The sequence below is a fragment of the Octopus bimaculoides genome, chromosome 23 (genome assembly GCF_046866305.1).
Source record: "Octopus bimaculoides isolate indiv1 chromosome 23, ASM4686630v1, whole genome shotgun sequence".
In the NCBI taxonomy this organism is placed as follows: domain Eukaryota; kingdom Metazoa; phylum Mollusca; class Cephalopoda; order Octopoda; family Octopodidae; genus Octopus; species Octopus bimaculoides.
The window spans coordinates 7,101,185-7,126,543 of record NC_142950.1 but is presented as its reverse complement, the minus strand read 5'-3'; the positions used below and the strand labels follow the sequence as shown (position 1 = coordinate 7,126,543).

General features: G+C 37.7%; 1 protein-coding gene across 1 annotated transcript in view; it reads right to left on the bottom strand.

The window, feature by feature from the left end:
• Nucleotides 1-25,359, bottom strand: part of LOC106873854 (cerebellar degeneration-related protein 2-like) — a 140,770-nt gene that overhangs the window by 91,307 nt on the left and 24,104 nt on the right. The window contains exons 3-5 of the mRNA XM_089340015.1: nt 20,852-20,964; nt 19,289-19,437; nt 14,463-14,775 (exon numbers count right to left, since the gene is read on the bottom strand). Of these exons, the coding sequence (XP_089196141.1) occupies nt 14,463-14,775; nt 19,289-19,437; nt 20,852-20,964 (575 nt within the window). The remainder of the gene's footprint in view (nt 1-14,462; nt 14,776-19,288; nt 19,438-20,851; nt 20,965-25,359) is intronic.

Here is a 25,359-nt window from a genome sequence, read left to right as displayed (position 1 = left end):
ACGTTCCTTCGTTCGATCGTTCGTTCGTTTGTACGTACGCACGTACGTTCATTCGTTCGTCTGATCGTTCGTACGTACGTACGTACATTCGTTCGTTTGTACGTACATTCGTTCGTTTGTACGTACGTACGTATGCACGGACATAAGGTACGTTCGTTCGTTCGATCGTTTGTACTTACTTACGTAAATACGTACGTACGTTCGGTGGTTCGATCATTCGTTCGTTCGTACGTACGTGCGTACGTTCGTTCTTTCGTACATACGAACGAAAGAACGAACGAGTGAACGAACGAACGTAAGTACGTACGAATGAACGTACGCACGAATGAACGAACGAATGAACGTACGTACGTAAGAACGAACGACCGAACGAACAAAAGGAAGGACGAACGTACTACGTACGAACGATCGAACGAACGTACGAAAGAATGAATGAACGAACGAACGAAAGAATGAACGAATAACGAACGAAAGTTCGTACGTAAGAACAATCAAACGAACGAGCGAAACGAACGAACGAACAAAGGAACGAACGAACGAACGTGAATAAGTCCATACGTACGAGCAAATGAAGGAACAAACGAACGAACGTATGTACATACGAACGAACGAAGGAACAAACGAACGAACGAACATACGTACATACAAACGAACGGACGAACTTACGTACCTAAGTACAAACGAGCGAACGAACGAAATGAACGAATGAACGAAAGAAAAAGCAAACGAACGTACGTATGTATGTACGTAAGAACATTCGAACGAATGATCTTTCGTACATACACACGAACGATGGAACGAACGTATGTACGAACGATCGAACGAACGGACGGAAGTACGAACTTACGAACGAATGAACGATCGAACAAACGAACGAACGAACGCACGTAAGTACATACGAACGAAGGAACAAAAGAACGAACGAACGAAAGAACAAGCGTACAAAACACACGAACGAAAGAAGGTACGTACATACGAACAAACGGAAGAACCAACTAACGAATGAACGGACGTACGTAAGAAAGAACGAACGAACGTACGTATGTACGGACGTACGAATGAACGAACGAACGTACGTACGTCCGAAAAAACGAATGATCGAACGAACAAACGAATGAACGTTTGTACGTACGTACGTCTGGACCCAGGAACAAACGTACGTACGTACGTACGAACGATTGAACGAAGAAACGAACGTTCGTACGTAAGAACAATCGAACGAACGAGCGAAATTTCCTACGTACGTACGAACGAGCGAAATTCCCTACGTACGTACGAACGAACGAACGTACGTTCGTCCGTACGTACATGCGTGCGGGTGGATGAAAGAACGAACGAACGTACGTACGTACATGCGTACGGATGGATGAAAGAACGAACGAACGTACATAAGCCATTAAGTACGAACAAACGAACGTACGTACATACGAACGAACTTCCGTACGTACGAAGGAGCGAACGAACAAAATGACCGAACGAACGAACGTACGTACGAACAAACGAACGTACGTACGTACTTACGTACGTATGTACGAACAAACGGAAGAACGATCTTTCGTACGTACGTACGAACGATGGAACGAACGAAAGAACGAACTAACGAATGAACGGACGTACTTACGTACGTACGAACGAAGGAACAAACGAACGAAAATCGTACGTAGGTACGTAAGTTCAAACGAACGAACGAACGAACGAAAGTACATACGAACGTACGAACGAACGTAGGTACGAACGAACGAAAAAACGTACGTTCGTAAGAACGAACAACCGAACGTACGTTCGTACTTACGTAAGTACGTACGGACTTATGTAAGTACGTACGTACGAACGATCGAACGAAGGAACGTACCGTATGTACGTACGTACAAACGAACGATCGAACGAACAAACGAACGAAAGAGCGAACAAACGAACGATCGAACCTTCGTACGTGCGTACAAATGAACGAACGAATGTACGTACGAACTAACGGACAAACAAATGAACGAACGTACGTAAGTACGAACTTACGAACGAACGAACGTAAGTACGAAGGAAGGAACGAACGAACGAGCGCACAAAAGAACGTACGAACGAAAAAACATACGTACAAACGAACGAACGATCTAACGAACGTACGTACGTACTTACGTACGTACGTACTTACGTACGTACGAACGATCGAATGAACAAACGTACCTTGTGTCCGTACGTACAAACGAACGAACCTGCGTACGTACGTGCAAACGAACGAACGAATGTACGTACGGACGAACGAATGAACGAACGTACGTAAGTACGAACTTACGAACGAATAAACGATCGAACTCAGATACGTACGTACGTACGAACGAAGAAAGGAACGGACGACCGAACGTAAGAACGTACGAACGAAATAACGAAAGTTCGTAAGTGAGAACGATCGAACGAATAAACGAACGTACGTACGTTCGGACGGACGAAAGAACGAACGTACGTACATTAAGTCCATACGTACGAATGAACGGAGGAACAAACGAACGAACGTATGTACATTCGAACGAACGAACGTATGTACATACAAACGAACTTACGTACGTATGTACAAAGGAGCGAACGAACGAAATGTACGAATGAATGAACGAACGAAAGAACAAACAAACGAACATTCGAACGAACGATCTTTCGTACATACACACGAACGATGGAACGAACGAACAATCTAACGAATGAACGTACGTACCAACGAACGAACGAAAGAACGTACGTACGTAAGTACGAACGAAGGTACGTACGTATGAACGAACGAACGAAAGTACATACGTACGTACGTACGCACGAACGAATGAATGAACGAATGACCAAACGTACGTACGTATTTACGTAAGTACGAACGAACGAACGTACTTTATGTCCGTGCGTAAGAACGAACGAACGACAGTGCGTACGTACGAACGATCGAACGAATGAACGTACGTACACACGATCGAACGAAAGAACGTACGAACTAACGAACGTACGTACTTACGTAAGCACGTACGTACGAACGAAGGAACGTACCTTATGTCCATACGTACAAACGAACGAACGAAAAAAGGAACGAACGAAGGAACATACGTCCGTATTACGAACGATCGAACCTGCGTACGTACGTGTGAACGAACGAACGTAAGTACGAACTTACGAACGAACGAATGAACGAGCGCACAAAACAACGTACGAACGAAAAAAACTTACGTACAAACGAACGAACGAACGTAAGTACGAACGAACGAACGTACATTCCTTTGTTCGTTTGTACGTACGTACGCAGATTCGATCGTTCGTAATTACGTTCGTTCGTTCGTTTGTTCGCTCTTTCGTTCGCTTGTTCGTACGGACATAAGGTACGTTCCTTCGTTCGATCGTTCGTACGTACGTATGTTCTTTCGTTCGTTGGTTCGTACGTACGTATGGACTTATGCACGTACGTTCCTTCGTTCTATCGTCCGTCCGAACGTACGTTCGTTCGTTCGTTCTTACGAACGTATGTACAGACGTTCGTTCGATCGTACTTACGTACGAACACTCGTTCTTTCGTGTGTTATTTCGTTCATTGTTTCGTAGGTTCGTTCGTTCGGAGGTACGTACGTTCGATATTTCGTGTCTACGTACATACGTACGTACGTACGTTCGTTCGTTCGATCGTTCGTCCTTCGTTTCGTTCGTTCGTTCTTACGTACGTTCATTCATTCGTTCATTCGTTCGTACGTACTTACGTTCGTTTGTACGCTCGTGCGTTCGTTCTTTTGTGCACTCATTCATTCGGTCGTATGTACAAATTTCGGAAAGAACGAACGAACGAATGAATGAATGAACGAACTTACGCACGTACGTACGAACGAACGAATGATCGAACGACCGAACGTACGTACGTATTTACGTAAGTATGAACGATCGAACGAATGAATGCACCTTATGTCCGTGCGTAAGAACGAACGAACGAACGACCGAATGAAAGTGCGTACGTACGTACAAACGAACGAACGAATGTACGTACGAACGATCGAACGAACGAATGAACGTACGTACGTGCAAACGAACAAGCGATCGATCGAAAGAACGTACGTACGAACTAACGAACGAACGTATGTGCAAACGTACGTACGAACGATCGAACGTACCATATATCCGTACGTACAAACGAACGAACGAAAAAGCGAACAAACGAACGTACGTCCGTATTACGAACGATCGAACCTGCGTACGTACGTGCAAACGAACGAACGAATGTACGTACGTACGTACGAACGGACGGACAAACAAATGAACGAACGTACCTAAGTAAGAACTTACGAACGAATGAACGATCGAACTCAGATACGTACGTACGAACGAACAAACGGAGGAACGAACGTAAGAACGTACGCACGAATTAAAGAACGTAAGTACGAAGGAACGAGCGAACGAACGAAGGAAAGAACAAACGAACGAACGAGCGCACAAAAGAACGTACGAACGAAAAAAACGTACTTACGAACGAACGAACGAAGGAACGTACCTTGTGTCCGTACGTACAAACGAACGAAAGAGCGAACAAACGAACATACGTATGTACGAACGACCAAACGAACGAACGAACCTGCGTACGTACGTACAAACGAACGAACGAATGTACGTACGTACGAACGAACGCACGAACGAATGAACGAACGAACAAACGAACGAAAGCACGAACAAAAGAACGTACGTACGTATGTATGAACGACCGAACGAACGAACCTGCGTACGTACGTATAAATGAACGAACGAATGTACGCACGTAAGTACGAACGAACTAACGAACGAGTGTACAAAAGAACGAACGCACGAGCATACAAACGAACGAACGAAAGTACGTAAGAACGAACGAACGTACCTTGTGTCCGTACGTACAAACGAACGAACGAACGAAAGAACGAACAAACGAACGTACGTATGTACGAACGAACCTGCGTACGTACAAACGAACGAACGAACGTACGAACGAAAGCACGAACAAACGAACCTGCGTACGTACGTACAAATGAACGAACGAATGTACGAACGAACTAACGAACGAATGAACGAGTGTACAAAAGAACGAACGCACGAGCGTACAAACGAACGAACGAATGAACATAAGTACGTACGAACGAACGAACGTACATATGTACGTTGGTTCGTACATACGTACGTTCTTTCTTTCGTTCGTTCGCTCCTTCGTACGTAAGTTCGTTCGTATGTACGTACGTTCGTTTCTTCGTTCGTTCGCGCGTACTTAAGGACTTATGTACGTACGTTCGTTCGTACGTACGTATGTACGTTCTTTCGTACGGACTAACGTACGTCCATACGTACGAACGAACGAACATACGTAGGAACGTACATACGTACGGATGGATGAAAGAACGAACGAAGTCCTTAAGTACGAGCAAACGAACGAACAAACGAACTTACGTACGAAGGAGCGAACGAACGTACGTCCGTTCATTCGTTAGTTCGTTTGTACGTACCTTCTTTCGTTCGTTTGTTCTTTTGTACGCTCGTTCTTTCCTTTCTTCATTTGTGCGTACTCCGTTCGTTCACACGTAAATATAAATAAAAAAATATATATATATATTTAAATATATATATATATATACATAAATATAAATATATATATATTTATTTATATTTATATATATATTTATATACATATATATATTTTTTTAAATAGATATATCTATACATATATATATTTTATTTATATATATATATATTTATTTATACATATTTATTCATATATATTTATTTATATATATATATCTATTTATATATATATATCTATTTATATATATATATATATATATATATATATATATGTACTTATTTATATATACATATTTATTTATATATAAATATATATATATATATATATTTATTTATATAAACATATTTATTTATATATATATATATTTATTTATATAAACATATTTATTTATATAAACATATTTATTTATATATATATATATATATATATATATATATATATATATATATATTTATTTATATAAATGAATATATATATATATATATATAAATATACATAAATATATAAATATATATATATATATAAATATACATAAATATATAAATATATATATATATATAAATAAATATATATATAAATATGTATATATATATAAATATGTATATATAAACTAATATATATATATAAATAAATATATATAAAGAAATATGTATTTATATATATATATATGGATAAATATATGTATATATATATATATATATATATATATATATATATATATATATTAGTTTATATATATATATTTTTTTTTTTATATATATATACATATTTATATACATATAAATATATGCAAGGAACGTGAAAATCACGGTGGTGCACCAGCATGACCGCAGCCACTTGGCTGAAACACATAAATAAATATATATATATTTATTTTATATATACATATACATATATATATATATATATATATATATATATATATATATATATATATATAAAAGCAATGTTAATTCTCTAAATGAAGTATTAACAGTAACTGCACGATAAAGTGTAGTATATTGCCACTTAAGTGTGGCTGACCCCTAGGGGTGGATGTTACTGTTGCTTTGAGCCCCAGGAGGACATCTCCTCCAGCTGGCTTATCGACACACGACTGTGTCCTGTTTGCCAAGGGAAGTTATCCCTCTCACCTCGATCTGCAGCACGAACGTATCCGGATTTCAGGGTTATTTCCCTTCGTCGGCGTCCGACAACTGATGACCTTGGCAAACTTATATCTTCTTTTCCAGTGAAATTCTTCACTGATATTGAAAAGGTGAAAACAAGCAATGTTAATTCTCTAAATGAAGTATTAACAGTAACTGCACGATAAAGTGTAGTATATTTCCCTTCGTCGGCTGATGACCTTGGTGAGAGAGACAAAAACCTGGCAAACTTATATCTTCTTTTCCAGTGAAATTCTTCACTGATATTGAAAAGGTGAAAACAAGCAATGTTAATTCTCTAAATGAAGTATTAACAGTAACTGCACGATAAAGTGTAGTATATTGCCACTTAAGTGTGGCTGACCCCTAGGGGTGGATGTTACTGTTGCTTTTAGCCCCAGGAGGACATCTCCTCCAGCTGGCTTATCGACACACGACTGTGTCCTGTTTGCCAAGGGAAGTTATCCAGGGTTTCAATATCAGTGAAGAATTTCACTGGAAAAGAAGATATAAGTTTGCCAGGTTTTTGTCTCTCTCACCAAGGTCATCAGCTGTCGGACGCCGACGAAGGGAAATAACCCTGAAATCCGGATACGTTCGTGCTGCAGATCGAGGTGAGAGGGATAACTTCCCTTGGCAAACAGGACACAGTCGTGTGTCGATAAGCCAGCTGGAGGAGATGTCCTCCTGGGGCTAAAAGCAACAGTAACATCCACCCCTAGGGGTCAGCCACACTTAAGTGGCAATATACTACACTATATATAAAAGTTTATATACATAAATATATATATATATATATATATATATATATATATATACATATTTATATACATATATATATTTCTTTATATATATATATTTCTTTATATATATATATTTCTTTATATATATATATTTATATATACATATTTATATATACATATTTATATACATATATATATATATATATATATATATATATATATATATATATATATATATATATATATATATATATATATATATATTTATATATACATATTTATATACATATTTATTTATTCATTTATGTGTTTCAGCCAAGTGGCTGCGGTCATGCTGGTGCACCACCGTGATTTTCACATTCCTCGCATGGCTCTTCTCCCCCACCTGACATGGTCCAATCAAGAGTTTTGATGGCACATCTGGTGTATAAGAGAATTTGACACAGCTGCCCTAAACTGCGTCTCATTACGAGCCATTGGTTTGTCTGGTATCGTGGAGAGGAAAGTGTCAAGTTTTGTCTTGAAGACCTCCGCATCCATGTCTTGCATGTCTCTCAAACGTTTTGGCAGGGCATTGAAGAGCTGAGGTCCTCTGAAACCGAGGCTGCTGCAGTATCTCGTTCTTATGTGAGATGCAGTGGACAGTACCTTTGGCACCCGTGCAGGCATTCCTGTAGTACTTGATGCCAAAGTTTGGCACCAGTCCTTCCAGTATTTTCCATATGTATATTATTACATATCTCTCCCGCCTGCGCTCCAAGGAGTAGAGACCTAGTGCCTTCAGTCGCTCCCTGTAGTTCACCTGTTGGACTGTGGCAATCTTTTTTGTATAGTGCCGCTGAATTGCCTCGAGTTCTGCTGCCCGCTTAACACTGTGTGGTGACCACAACTGAGAGCAATAGTCTAGGCGGCTCAGAACAAATGTCTTCCATAGAGTCAACATGACTTTTTGATCCCTTGTACGGAATGTCCTCAGTATCCACCCTGCCAATTGTCTGCACTTTGCTGTCAACTTGACAATGTGCATGTGAAATGATGCATCACTACACATGTTGATGCCCAGATCTCTTACTGTTTGTGGTTCTGGGATTGCAGTACCTCCAGGCCCTGTGTATGCCAGTTGGGAGGTACTTGTGGTCTTGTAGCGCAGTACTTGAAATTTTTTTGCATTGAACTGCATATTATTTTGCTCTGCCCACTCATATATTGCATTTAGGTCATTCTGCAGGCTTACAATATCATCAGGATTCTTTATTGCCTGAGATATCTTTGTGTCATCAGTATAGCTAGTGACAGTGGCTCTCCGAGTGACCGTGAGCATGTCCAGAAGGGCCACTATGAACAGTAGTGGCCCCAGAACAGTTCCTTGTGGAACACCGCTCAATATTTGTGTTTCCCTAGATAGTTCTCCATTGGCTGCAACTGTCTGACTTCTACCATTCAGGAAGTTATGCAGCCACTCTCCTAATTTAGCAGCTATGCCAAGGTTTCGCAGCTTGTGACATATCAAGCCATGATCAACTTTATCAAAGGCTTTTGCAAAGTCGAGATATATCACATCAACATTTGAATGGTCAAGTAGCTGCTTCAGGACCCAGTCATAATGCTGCAAGAGCTGCATGAGGCAGCTTCTACCTGGACGGAAACCATGCTGGGTCTCATTCAGCAAGTCATTTTCTTCTAGGAACGCAATCAATTTCCTTCTGACAATTCGTTCCATGACTTTGCTAATATGTGAAGTCAGAGAGATGGGCCTGTAGTTCCCAGCCTCTGCTCTGCTTCCACCTTTATGGATAGGACATATGGTGCCTCTCTTCAGCTTTTTGGGAAGTTTACCATTTGCAAGGAAACTCTGGAAGAGTATCCGGAGTGGTCCTGCTAATTCTTGTTTACACGACTTTAAGAGGACAGCTGGGAAACCATCGGGGCCAGTTGACGAATTTGAGCTCATTTCATTTATGGCAGCTATCACATCTTCCTCTTCAATGTCGATGTAGGTAATGGATGCAGTCTCTTTCTGCTGAGTGCTATTGTCAAAGAAATCAGCTAGGTTCTTTATCTGCATGTGACTCAGAGGAGAGGTGAAGACACTCTTGAATTGTGTACTGAGCACTTCACTTATCCATGTGGGATCTGCAGTCAGTGAGCCATTAGGCAGGAATAGGGCTAGAAATGAGACACAGTTTAGGGCAGCGATGTCAAATTCTCTTATGCACCAGATGTGCCATCAAAACTCTTGATTGGACTATATCAGGTGGCGGAGAAGAGCCATGCAAGGAACGTGAAGAGAGCAAAGCATAAAGACAAAAATCCCGGTGGTGCTCCAGCATGAACACAGCCACTATTAATATATATATTTATTTATATATATATATATATATATATTTATTTGTATATAAATATATTTATTTATATATATATATATATATATATATATATATATATATATATATATATATATATATATATATATATATATATATATATTTATCTATGCATATATTTATTGAATTATATTTATATATATATATATGTATTTATATATATATATATATATATATATATATATATATATATATAAGTTCAAAAAAAGTAAAAAAACAATAACAAAAAACAACGACGTGAGGACGTGATACAGATAGTGTTATTAGACGCTCGAGAAAGGAAAGAGAGAGAGAGTATGACGTTTTGGGCGGAGCCCTTCGTCAGAAACGAGGAAAGTTCAAGGAATGGAAAGACGGAGGGAGAAGAAATCGGCACCGACGCCCAGGAGGTTACATTATTATATATATATATATATATACACACACACATATATATATATATATATATATATATATATATATATATATATATATAAATTTATTTATATATATTTATTTATATATATATATTTATTTATATATATATATTTATTTATATATATATTAATTCATTTCTATATATATATATATATATATATATATATATATATATATACATATGTTTATTCATTTCTATATATATAGATACATATATATATGTAAATATATTTACATAAACTTATTTATATATACATATATATATATTTTTTTATTTATTTATATATATATGTTTATTTATATCTATATATTTATTTATATATATTTATTTATATATATTCATTTATATATATATATTTATTTATATATATTTATTTATATATATTTATTTATATATATTTATTTATATATATTTATTTAGTCAACTGCTACAAAGGTAAAGGTGACGTTTTAGATACAAATAATTACAGAGGCATCAAGCTGTTAGATCAGGTTATGAAAGTTACAGAGAGGGTCATAGCCCAACTAATTAGGGAGTGAATCAATTTAGATGAGATGCAGTTTGGGTTTGTGCCAGGTAAAAGCACTACTGATGCCTTATTTCTAGTGAGACAGTTGCAGGAGAAATACCTAGCTAAGGATAAACCTCTGTACCTGGCTTTCGTTGACATGGAGAAAGCCTTTGACAGGGTCCCCCGATCCCTTATCTGGTGGTCAATGAGGAAACTTGGGATAGAAGAATGGTTAGTGAGAGCTGTGCGAGCCATGTACAGAGATGCTGCCAGTAAGGTGAGGGTTGGAAATGAGTACAGCAATGAATTCCGGGTAGAGGTAGGGGTCCACCAAGGTTCCGTCCTCAGCCCCCTCTTATTTATCATAGTCCTCCAGGCAATCACAGAGGAGTTCAAGACAGGTTGCCCCTGGGAGCTCCTCTATGCTGATGACCTTGCCCTAATTGCGGAGTCACTATCAGAACTAGAGGAGAAGTTTCAGGTGTGGAAGCAAGGTCTAGAATTGAAGGGCCTTAGAGTCAACCTAGCTAAAACCAAAATCCTAATAAGTAGGAAGGTAGATAAAACACAAACCCCTTCAGGTAGATGGCCCTGCTCAGTATGTAGAAAAGGAGTAGGTAGTAACTCTATAAGATGTACTCGGTGCAAGCTATGGACACATAAGAGGTGCAGCAACATCAAGTACTACAGAAATGCCCGCACAGGTCGCCACTGCATGGTGCCAAAGGTACCGTCCACTGCATCTCACATAAGAACGAGATACTGCAGCAGCCTCGGTTTCAGAGGACCTCAGCTCTTCAATGCCAAAACATTTGAGAGACATGCAAGACATGGATACGGAGGTCTTCAAGACAAAACTTGACACTTTCCTCTCCACGGTACAAGACGAAACAATGGCTCGTAATGAGACGCAGTTTAGGGCAGCTATGTCAAATTCTCTTATACACCAGATGTGCCATCAAAACTCTTGATTGGACCATGTCAGGTGGGGGAGAAGAGCCATGCGAGGAACATGAAAATCACGGTGGTGCACCAGCATGACCGCAGCCACTTGGCTGAAACACATAAATAAATAAATAAATAAATAAATAAATAAATATATATATATATATATATATATATATATATATATATTTCATTTTTCATTTTATCTAGTTTCAGCTCATGAGTTGTGGCCATGCTGGGGCACCGCCATTTGGTGTTGCTACACAATTTTACTTCATGAATTTTACTTCATGAATTGACATTTGGTGCATGAGAGAGTTTGATGCAGCTGCTCTCATCTGCGCCTCCTGCCGTGAAGTTGGTTCATCTGGGACACCTAACAGGAAGAGGTCCAGCCTTGTCTTGAAGACACCTACATCCTCCGCATGCAGGTCTCTCAGGTCCTTCGGGAGGATATTGAAGAGGTGTGGACCTCTGAAGCACAGGCTATTGCAGTATCTTGTCCTACATCTTGATGGCAAATTTGGAGTCCTTGGCACTATGCAATGGCGTCCAGTTCTTTTATGTGTGTAACTTTTGATGCAAAAGTTTGGAACAACTCCTTCGAGGATCTTCCAGATGTATATTATGGCATATCTTTCTCGTCTACGCTCTAAGGAATAGAGTCTTAATCTCTTGAGTCTTTCTCAATAGCTTATATGCTGCATACAGGCTATCTTCTTCGTGTAGCTTCGTTGGATTGCCTCAAGTTCTGAGATTAATTTGACACTGGTTGGTGACCATAGCTGAGAGCAATAGTCAAAGTGGCTTAGAACAAGTGTCTTCCAGAGCACCATCATGGTTTCCTGATCTCTTGTTCTAAAAGTCCTAAGAATCCATCCGGTCAGTCGCCTGCATTTCATTGACAATTTAGCAGCATGAACATGAAAGGATGCATTATTACTCATGTAGATGCCCAGGTCTCGCACTGTCTCTGCCTCTGGGATTGCAGTCCCTCCAGGTCCAGTGTATTTAATGGGTACTGCATTTAGTCTTGCATGCTGATAGCACAAGGCTTGAAACTTTTCAGCATTAAACTGCATGTTATTCTTTTCAGCCGACTTGTATATTTCATCCAGCTCACATTGCAGGTGCATAGTGTCTTCAGGGTTCTGTATTACCTGTGAGACTTTTCTACCATCTGCATAACTTGTGACCGTGGCTCTCTGTGTGGCTGAGGGCATATCTAAGAGGGCCATTATGAACAGTAGTGGTCCCAAAACAGTGCCTTGCAGAACACCGCTCGCTATTTGTGCGTCATTGGAGGTGGCCCCATTGGCTACTACCACCTGACTTCTATCCTTCAGAAAGTCATGAAGCCATTCTCCCAATTTTCCAACTATGCCGAGATCACGCAGTTTGTGACATATCATTTCATGATCGACTTTATCAAAAGCCTTTGCAAAGTCAAGATATATCACTTCTACATTCGAGTGGTTAAGTAGCTGTTTCAGCACCCAGTCATAGTGTTGTGATATATATATATATATATATATATATATATATTTGTATGAAGGTAGAGGTTTCAATCTCTATCTAGAAATATATTTTTTAATATTTTTGTATAAACGAAAAAAAAATAAAAAGACTCTTACCTTCTTCCCCCATCCTGACCAGGCTTGAACCCAGGACAGTTTTGAACATCCCCCTCATCCGGTTCATCTACACTCACCTTTACCCACCAGTCTACCGGGACAAACATCCTTTGAGAGGGGAGGGGGACATTGTTGGTCTTGTACCAAATGACGAAAGGTTAGTGTGTGAGAGAGACAGAAACAGGTATCTTGCTGTAGGGGAGATGCATGGTTAGCCGCTCAGAGAGAGAGAGAGAGAGAGAGAGAGAAGCGGTGATCAAGATTGAGACCATTAACGGGTGTGTTAGTGTAGAGAGACATGGTTAACCAGTTGATTTATTTACTTGTTTCGAATTTATCATCTATTATCTCGTAGTTTTGAGATTTTTATGATGTGATACTTTGTTTTTAGGTGAGGCCAAATCTGGCCAGTCTAAACATGAAATGGTAGAATATTTGGGCCAGATACAGCCAGTTTAATCCTTTAGTATTTAAACCAGCCATATCCAGCCTAAATAGTCCACCACTTCTATGTTCAAACTGACCAGATCTGACTTTTCACATCTAACCTGCAATGTCATTCTAAAAATAGTCTATAAACATCATCAAACTATTGAAGCTATGTAATATGCGGGATTAGTAATAAATATGTATTACATAGTTATATAACACTGTGGACCACAATTTTTGTCCTTACACAGCAACTGTCATTTTCTATTTACTAACCCATAGGAAGTATGAAAAATGGATAATGTTTCTTTCAAACTTTGTTTTTGTTACATTTATTCAAACCCCAAAGAGACCCTCTCAACACATGGCTATGATGCTCCCCCAATACTCCTGCTCATCATCAGAGCTACACATATTGTCAGCCACTAAGGGACATGCTCAAGTAGTTATGGTCAAGCAACTGACAAGCAAATCTGATTAGAATAGTTGCTATAATGATATTTCTGCTTCAACAACTCAATACTGAATCTGTCTGAAATGTAACAGAAAATCTGTCAGTTTCAAATCATTGATGTCCAGGTCGCAAAAGCAAAGCTTGAAGGGAATGGTTAGTCACCTCCTTTGATTTCTAAATAGAAATAACACTGGCTTTAAAAAATAAAATTCTCGTTACACATTGTAATCAAAGATAAATCTTACCTCAATTTCAAAATCCTCTCGTTTCCGTTTTTCAATAGCCTGTTGTGTTTTAAGGTTTCTAACGGTGTCTTGTAGTTTACGTATTTCTGTTTCATAAGGATTTAGATGGAGGCCTTGTTTAAACTGGTTATGACTCCAACTTGGGAAACTAGTCGGGTAAAAATCTTCATAGTTGATATCATGCAGGCTTGGTACACTCATAGTTTTGCGCCTTTCAGCTTTTTCCCGTTGGCGTTCAGCAGTAAGCAATTCTTCGACTTTGGTTTGTAATTCTCCATTTCTTACTTCAATGTTAACCAATTCTTCCTGTAAACTGAAATAGAAAGGTTGTTTTTCTTACTACTTCCTACTTAGTGATTCTTATCGAATATACTTACTGAATTATTTACAGTATTTTTAGATTTTTTTTTTTTCTTTTTTCATTATAGGCACAGGAGTGGCTGTGTGGTAAGTAGCTTGCTTACCAACCACATGGTTCCGGCTTCAGTCCCACTGTGTGGCACCTTGGGCAAGTGTCTTCTACTATAGCCTCGGGCCAACCAAAGACTTGTGAGTGGATTTGGTAGACGGAAACTGAAAGAAGCCTGTCGTATATATGTGTGTTTGTGTGTCTGTGTTTGTTCCCCCAACATCGCTTGACAACCGATGCTGGTGTGTTTACATCCCCGTAACTTAGCAGTTCGGCAAAAAAGACCGATAGAATAAGTACTAGGCTTACAAAGAATCAGTCTCGGGGTCGATTTGCTCGACTAAAGGTGATGCTCCAGCATGGCCGCAGTCAAATGACAGAAACAAGTAAAAGAGTAAAGAGTATGTAACAAATTCACTTTTCTATTCATTGCTGTCTACTATTGAAACTTCTGCTTCTCTGACAAATACTAACAACTTTAAATCTACATTCTTGATTGGTTCAGTGAAATCAAAGACCCCATCTACAGTGACTACTATTACTATTGCTGCTTATGCTGCTACTACTACTAATAATAATCATCATCGTCGTTTAACGTCCACTTTCCATGCTAGCATGGGCTGGACGATTTGACTGAGGACTGGTGAACCAGATGACTACACCAGGCTCCAATCTGATTTGGCAGAGTTTCTACAGCTGGATGCCCTTCCTAACGCCAACCACTCAGAGAGTGTAGTGGGTGCTTTTACGTGTCACCTGCACGAAGGCCAGTTATTATTAATAATAATAATAATAATAATAATAATATAATAATAACACTTTTTACTATACACATAAGGCCAGCAATTTGGGGGAAAGGGGTAAGTTGATTGCATCAACCCATGCTCAACTGGTACTTATTTTATAAACCCTGAAAGGGTGAAAGGCAGAGCTGACCTGGGCAGGATTGAACTTAGAATGTAAACACGCCAATAAGCATTTTGTCTACCATGTTAATGATTCTGCCAGCTCACTAGTCAAATTTTGGCACAAGGCCAGCAATTTCTTAGGAGAGGGAGCAAATCAATTACATCAACCCCCAAAAACAGGAAAGGCAAAGTCAATCTCAGCAGTATTTGAGTTCAGAATGTAACAACAGACAAAATGCTACAAAGCATTTTGACCAGGGTACTAACAATTCTGCCAGCTAGCCATCTTTAGGATAGAATTATTAACTAATTGTACTTGGGGACGGTCATGTTGCCAGTTTAGCCAATAAAAACACACACACTGTATATTTGGTGTTAATTTGCTTCAGCTTTATATTACATTACATTAATCCTATTTCGGCCAGAGTTCTTTCGTCACACTTCTGTGATCTCATCAGTGGTCCGTTGCAAGTGTGACGAAAGAACTCTGGCCGAAATAGGATTAATGTAATGTAATGTAATATAAAGCTGAAGCAAATTAACACCAAATATACAGTGCATGTGTTTTTTTATTGGCTAAACTGGCAATATGACCATCCTCAAATACAACAATATCTGTTTCAACACACGATTTCACATAAAAAATCTTGCAAAAACAAATATATATTAACTAATTCTTTAAAATAATTATTCTATTAAATACACTGAAAGCTTTATTATTCTACAAATATAGATTTAACCCTTAAACATTTTATCCCAGTTATTTGTTTACAGTGATCTGCTGATTAGCGCTACCACTCATTGTATGATGACTGGAATAGCACAAGAGAGACAATCTCTCTTAGCTCTCAGCACCCGTCTGGTTTCTGTGACTGAAGTGGAGATAACCACTCCAAAATGCTTGCACCTCACAGTCTCGATAGGTGGCGCTGCAAGCAGATTTAGGTGTGTTTGCACCATTTGTCTACAACAAGAAATGTTCTCCATGACAAACCACAGTGAATGGCTTGCTTACTTTGCCAGGCAAAATGCTTAACAGTAAGTATTATGTCTGTCCTTACGTTCTGAGTTCAAATTCTGCTGAGGTTGACTTTGCCTTTCAACCTTTCGGGGGTCAATAAAATAAAGTACCAGTTGAGTACTGGGGTCAATGTAATCGACAAGCACCCATTATTTTGGTTCGATTATCTTCAAAACTGACAGAAAGGTGAATCAAAATGTTTTCTTTCTCTGTTTACAGATGGAGAAACGATAAGCAGGGGAAATAACTCTTGATGTCATTTTGTTGAAATATGAATTCGTCTAAGAATATATTTATTAAATTAAATTTCATTTGTGCGCACATGGTATGCATCGCCCATGCAATGCCTTTTTTTTCGTTATTATTATTATTATTATTAGTAGTAGTAGTAGTAGTAATAGTAGTAAGGTAGCAAGCTGGCAGAAGTGACTCAATCTGAAACCATATTGCTAGAACTGGAGGAACTACGTTATACTAGAGCTAACCATATCGTCGTGGCACTCCGTCGGTTACGATGACGAGGGTTCCAGTTGATCCGATCAACGGAACAGCCTGCTTGTGAAATTAACGTGCAAGTGGCTGAGCACTCCACAGACACATGTACCCTTAACGTAGTTCTCAGAGAGATTAAGCGTGACACAGAGTATGACAAGGCTGACCCTTTGAAATACAGATAAAACAGAAACAGGAAGAAAGAGTACAGGCAGGATTCACCCCCGCCGGAGCCACATCGAACTTTAGGTGTTTTCGTTCAATAAACACTCACAACACCTGGTCTGAGAATCGAAACCGCGAGTCCACTGCCCTGACGACTAGGCCAATGCGCCTCGACGCTAACCATATAGATACTTATCATCATCATCATTTTAACATCCTTTGTTCCATGCTTGCATGTGTCAAATAGAATTCTCTGAGGCAGATTTTCCAAAGAAATAATGGCCTTTCTGTCGCCAGTCCTTATCTGCTTCCAACCATGGTAATAACTCCCCATGGCTGGGCATATCTGCATGGAAAATTGGAAACAAAAGGTACTGCTTGTATGATGATGATGATGATGATGTTTATTTACAACTCTAATGCAAGGTCAAGAGGAGAAGAGATAAATATACTTGCATACACACACACATACACCTACATATATATACATATATATATATATATATATATATATATATATATATATATATATACATATATATATATATACATATATATATATATATACATATATATATATATATATATATACATATACATATATATATACATATACATATATATATACATATATATATATATATATATACATATACATATATATATATATATATATATATATATACATATACATATATATATATATATATATATATATAGGCAAAATAATAATAAGAGATAAAATGACCATCCCGACTAGTCAATTACATCAACCCCAGTGTCTCACTGGTACTTAATTCATCAACCTTGAAAGGATGAAAGGCAAAGTTGACCTCAGCAGAATTTGAACTCAGAACATAAAGACACAATGTTAAGTTATAATAAAAACAATTTCACATTAATCTGATGGGTTACTCCATACTTTTGTAGAATGCAAATTTATTATTATCAAACAAGAATATTATTGATAGTGACTTTGAAATTTTGGCCAGTTAAGTCATCACATGACTGTCTGACAATGGCTTAACTGGCTGAAACTTTGATGTCACTGTCAACAACATTCTTGTCCAAGAATAATAAATTTGTATTCTACAAAAGTATAGAGTAACCCAACAGGATTAATGTAAAATTGCTTTTATTACAATTTTACATAAAAACAAACATTATCACACACAATAGGTTTCTTTCAGATTCTAGCTATCATCCGTGAACTTTAGTTGGTTCTGGTCATTTAAAACATGAGGCCACTAAATTCGTTTTAAATTTATTTCATGAGTTGTCAAAATTCTCATCACACATTGACGACCCAGTCACTGACACAGCTCCACAGGGACTCATGAAATAAATTCAGAAAGTAAATTTAACCCATTTGTTTGTTAATAAATTGCTAGAATGGGTCTTCCATAATGTAAAAATAGAAATTATCATCAGACATTGACTTTTCATAATGTAATATTAATTACAGAGGGGAAAAAAAAAAAAAAAAAAAAAAAATTTTCACCTACCCACATCATCATCATCATCATCGGACGTTAAACGATGATGATGATGATGATGATGATGTGGGTAGGTGAAAATTTTTTTTCTACTGGTTCAGGTTGAGAATCTCTGCCCTAAATACCTAGATACATAGAAACAGATAATTGTCTGTGTGGAACACAACCCTAACTTAACCTAGATACATTAAAAAAAGATGAGATGCTTTTGAATGCTATTTCTGTGACCCATTTAGTTATAGAATGGGTCAGATTTGAAAATGTTAAACATTTTCCATGATACAAAGATGGAATAAAAGAGAAAAATAAAGAGGTTACAAAAAAATGCCATTTACCTTTCTATTCTTTGTTTGTCAGCTCGGTGATCCATGACTAGTCTTTGATTTGTTTTTTCCAGCTCCTGAACATTCTTGTCTAGTTCTTCATAAATGCGCATTCTAGATTCATTCACCTGACGCAAAGCTTCCAATTGTTTGTTTAAAAACTACAAGAAAATGGAAGGAAGAAAAAAAATTTTTTTTAAATTTGATATTGTAGTATTGCAGAACGAATAAACAAAAAAATAAATAAAATATTAAACACAGAAAAATAATCTAGAATCTAAAATGTCAACAAAGCCAAGATCATAGTAATAATTAATGGAGTAAAAGAATACAACAATACAAAAGTAATCAACATCATTTATTATTATTATTATCATTACTATTAAGGCGGTGAGCTGGCAGAATTGTGAGCATGCCAGACAAAATGCTTAGCAGCACTTTGTCCATCCTTATATTCTGAGTTCAAATTCTGCTGAGGTCACCTTTCCCTTTCATCCTTTTGATGGTCAATAAATTAAGTATCAGTGATAAACTGGTGCTTATTTTATCGATCCCGAAAACATGAAAGGTAAAGCTGACCTCAGCAGAATTTGAACTCAGAACATGAAGACGGACGAAATGCTGCTAAGAATTTTGTAACAATTCTGCCAGCTCGTTGCCTTAATAATTATAAGAATCTTTTCTACTGTAAGCACAAGGCCTGAAATTTTGGTGGAGGGGACAATATGATTACACTGACCCCAGTGCTGGACTGGTACTTATTTTTATTGACACCGAAAGGATGAAAGGCAAAGTTGACCTCAATGGAATTTAAACTTAGAATGGAAATACAGATAAAATGCAGCTAAGCATTTCACCAGGCATTGTAAAACTTCTGCCAGTTTGCTGCCTTTATCATAATAATAATAATAATAATAATAATAATCCTTTCTACTGTGGTTAAAGTGTTGTGCTTATGATCATGAAATTGTGAGTTTGGTTCTCGGACCTGTCTGCATGTTGTGTTCTTGAGCAAGACACTTTATTTCACATTGCTCCAGTTCACTCAGCTGTAGAAATGAGTTGCGACGTCACTGGTGCCAAGCTGTATCAGCCCCTTTGCCTTTCCCTTGGATAACATCAATGGCATGGAGAGAGGAGGCTGGTATGCATGGGCGACTGCTGGTCTTCCATAAAGCAACCTTACCTAGACTTCTGCCTCGGAGGGTAACTTTCTAGGTGCAATCCCCTGGTCATTCATGACCGAAGGAGGTCTTTTTTTTTTCCTTTTAATCCTTTCTACTAAAGGTACAAGGCCTGAAATTTGTGGGGAGGGGACTAGTCGATCACATCAACCCCAGTGTTTATAATAATAATAATAATGATGATTTCTTACATTTGTGCGAGTCCACAAGTATTTAGAGGTTATATATATAGTTAATTAATGTGACACCAATATATTGCTGTTGCTTATTTTAACAATCCTGTAAGCAGGATTGAAGTTGAATGTGGAAGTATATCAATAAAAAAACTGGCATTTAATAATCACCACCGATGATAATTAAGACAACGATAATTAACGCAATACAAACTTACATCCAGTTCCTGTGCCTGTTCGGCATTAATAGTCTGTAAATGCACAGTCTGGCTTTCAAGTTCTTTGTTGTTCTCTAGGAGAGCTTTGCCAATCTCAGCTGCAAGTTGAAGATCTGCAAACAACGATGAAACAACAATCAAGCATTTTAATTAAGGGGCACTCATGCAACATTAAAAAAGGTGCTAACATAATTAATGTAGAACTTTCAATTAATTAAAATTTCTACATTAATTGTTGAGAGGAGAAACAAAAATTCATTATCTGAATGACTTAATTCTGATCAAGAAAGGCAAGGGAGATAAACCTAGAATTGAGCAGCTGGACCCTTTTTCTATTGAATTATTCTACAACTAGTTTAATTATGGGTTCTATGGTCAAAGAACATAACTCTAATTTTCACTTTTTGCATCAACCTGGTTTTGTTTTCTGTTTTTTTTTTTTTCTTGTCATTTCTCATATACTACCAGTATGCTGGTTTAGAACAGACCATGTGCTCAGAGTCTGTAGATTGCTTGGAGACACAAGGCAAGGTATAAAAACCTACTTAACCATGTGTCTTCACAACAAGAAACTACTATTAATAGCTCTTGTCTTATACTGTATACATTATGTATATATATATATATATACACACACACACACGTATGTGTATGTATATATATATATATATATATATATATATATATGTATGTGTATACATATGTGTGTGATGGGCTTCTTTCAGCTCCCATCTATCACCAAATCCACTCACAAGGTTTTGGTCAGTCCCATGCTACAGTAGTAGATACCTGCCCAAGGTGCCATGCAGTGGGACTGAACTTAAAACCATGTGGTTTGGAGGCAAACTTCTTAACCACACAGCCACACCTGATAGTGCTTTTGTGGTTACTTCCAGCCAATCAGGATCACTACTTTTGACACGTTTGTATCAGAAATCTTCAGGTGGAGCCTAATAAAAAGAAAATCTGTAACATGAACCTGCTGCAAAGTCAGCAGTGCAGGGCAGGGAAAAAGGAAAGACATTCTCTCACCATACTATATGTATAAAAAGTGTATTATAGTCACAGGTTGAAAACAAGCTACACAATTTTTCAAACTCTCAAAAAACAAAAAAAAAAAAAGATAGTCCTCTCTCTCTCACACACAAACACAAATATATTTTTCTATGCATGTATTGCTTGGCATTTGAAATCTTTTGTTAATTTTCTCACGAACACTTTTCATGATTATGAAACAGTGTCAACTGCTGTTACATGTCGCCTGTGTTACCATATTCGATGGCAAATAAGCCACACTTTTTTCCCCCCCTAAGACAAAGAAAATAGTTTTCTAAAAAATCACCCTGAGCCCCACACGCAATATTGGACCTAAATTACAAGATTTATTGCCCTAAATTCATTTTCCTCTGAAATTGGAATGTATCTGATATGTCTGTGTGTCTCTTAAGCCAACCAAAGCAGTATATATTTTTGAATCTCTCATTCAGCTTTGGTTCATTGCAATTAAGTTAATCTTCTTAACGGAAATAACGAGAGATTTGATCAATAGTTTTGTCGTTCGTTTAGCCAAAACTTCTTGGGATAAAAAGAGTACTTGCATTATCTTATAGCTTCAAGATTTTGATGGATGTGGTTGTATATTTTTAGAATAACATTGTGAGAAACAAGACCAGGATGGCTTGAACTTAAACAGATAAAAATATTTGGGTCGGATACAGGCTGTGTGTAGTCAAGTTCAGACACCTCTGATTATCATAAATAACTTCAAAGACATAAAAAAGCTTTTCTTTAAAGAACAGGATATACAGACAATATACTTCATACAACACAAGGCACGTGGTGTGGTGGTTAGTGTATCTAGTTCATGATTGTAAGGTTGTGAGTTCAATTCCTGGTGGTGCTTTGTGTCCTGGAGCAAGTTGCTTTATTTTATGTTGCTCCAGTTCACTTAGCTGGCGAATATGAGTAGTATTTGTAATGTAATTCAAGGTGCCAGCCGTGTCATATTCTGTGTCATGCTGAATCCCTGAGAACTACATAAAGGGTAGGCATGTCTGTGGTGTGCATCTTAATTTTACGAGCAAGCTGTTGCATTGATCAGATTAGCCGTGACCCTCATCATCGTAACCAACAGACTGCCAGGTTTTAAACAACACAAACAACAACAGAACCTTCATCATTTAGCGTCTGCTTTCCATGCTGGCATGGGTTAGACAGTTTGACTGAAACTGGTAAGCTGGAGAGCTACACCAAGTTCCAGTCTGGTTTGACATGGTTTCTATGGTTGGATGCCCTTCCTGACAACAACCATTCCAAGAGTGATGGGTTGACGGCTCAACAGGTCTCCTCAGGCATGGCATATTACCAAAGGTCTCGGTGACTTATCATTGCCTCCATGAAACCCAATGCTTGAAGGGTGTTTTTTATGTGCCACTGGCACAGGTGCCAGTTAGGTGACACTGGCATCAGCTGCGACTACAATTTCACTTGACTTGACGGGTCTTCTCAAACACGGCATATCACCAGATATAAGATGACATATCCTACATTCTCCTCATCATCATTTTAACATCTACTTTTCCATGCTTGCATGGATTAGGTGAAGATTGCTGAGGCAGATTTTCTACAGACAGATGCCCTTCCTATCACTTACCCATAACAATATCCAAATAAGGTAATATTCTGTAAACAAGTCATCTGAGAAGGTTACCTGTGATAGCCTAGGGTCCTAATCAAGGAGATTTACCTCTTCCCTGCTCCATCATCATTTAACATCCTATAGGGTGGGAGTGCTAAGCAGTGATACTTATAAATGCAATGTTATTACCAGTTCAAATATGCTTGTGGCACATTCAAACTCATAAGCAGGCCATTCACTGTGTTTTGTCATGGAGAAAATTTCTCGCTGTAGACAAATGGTGTAAGTACGTAAATACACCTAAATCAGCTGTCTACAGAAAGAAGTTTTCTCCATGACAAAACACAGTGAATAGTTGGCTTACAAGTTCGAATGTACCACAAGCATATCTAAACTGGTAATAACATTGTATTTATAAACATCACTGCTTGGCACAACCAGTCATCATACAAAGACTGGAATAGCATAAGAGAGAGACAATCTCTCTCATCAGCTAGCAGCGTCCCCGTCTGGTTTCTGTGACTGAAGTGGAGATAACCACTCCAAAATGCTTGCATCTCACAGTCTCGATAGGTGGCGCTGCAAGCAGATTTAGGTGTGTTTACACCATTTGTCTACAGCAAGAAATGTTCTCCATGACAAGACACAGTGAATGGCTTGCTTACAAATTCGAATCTGCCACAAGCATTATTTGAACTGCTAATAACATTGCATTTAACAGCATGTTCAATTCTTACTTTAACCCTTTGGTATTCACATTAATCTGTTGAAAGTAATCCTTATTCATCCTCTTTTGAATTAATCAAGCATTATCTTGTAGCTTTGAGGTTTTGATGTGGCAACTTAACTTTTACAATGATATTGTAGGGCTGGTGTGAGAGGCAAGATCTGGACAATTTGAACATGAAACAAGTTCAATATTTTGGCCAAACATGTCCAGTTTAAATGCTAGAAGGTTAATTAAGAACTTTTAACTGGCTATCAAATGCCTTGTTAAGGCTTTAGAAGACATTTCTCTCTTTAACAGTTCCCTTCTTAATTGGCCTATTTCACCTTTTTACTGTCTACTTGAATTTTTAATCACTACACCTGTAATTGCTCAGCTCTTCATTGACATCAGAAATAAATTAGGTCAGTTCAACATACAACATATACATATATATTTATATACACACACTCAAACATCCACACACCCACTCACATAAATATATGTATGTATACATGTGTGTGTTATATGGGTGTGTTTACATATATATGTATGCTTATATAAATATATGTGCATGTGTATATATATATGTACATATATACATACGTGTGTGTAGGTAGGTGCATATATATATATATACATATACACACGAGGAGTGTATGAAAAGTCTTGAGCCTTCTGATGAAGGTACAAGACTTAAAGGCTCAAATACCTGTATTTATGTGTATATATATATATATACACATAGGCCAATTAAGAAGGGAACTGTTAAAGAGAGAAATGTCTTCTAAAGCCTTAACAAGGCATTTGATAGCCAGTTAAAAGTTCTTAATTAACCTTCTAGCATTTAAACTGGACATGTTTGGCCAAAATATTGAACCAAGGTCATCAGCTGTCGAACGCCGACGAAGGGAAATAACCCTGAAATCCGGATACGTTCGTGCTGCTGGTCGAGGTGAGAGGGATAACTCCCTTGGCAAACAGGACACAGTCGTGTGTCGATAAGCCAGCTGGAGGAGATGTCCTCCTGGGGCTAAAAGCAACAGTAACATCCACCCCTATATATATATATATATACATATATATATATATATATGTATATATACATATATATATATAAACATGTATGTATGTGTGTGTATATATATATATATATATATATAT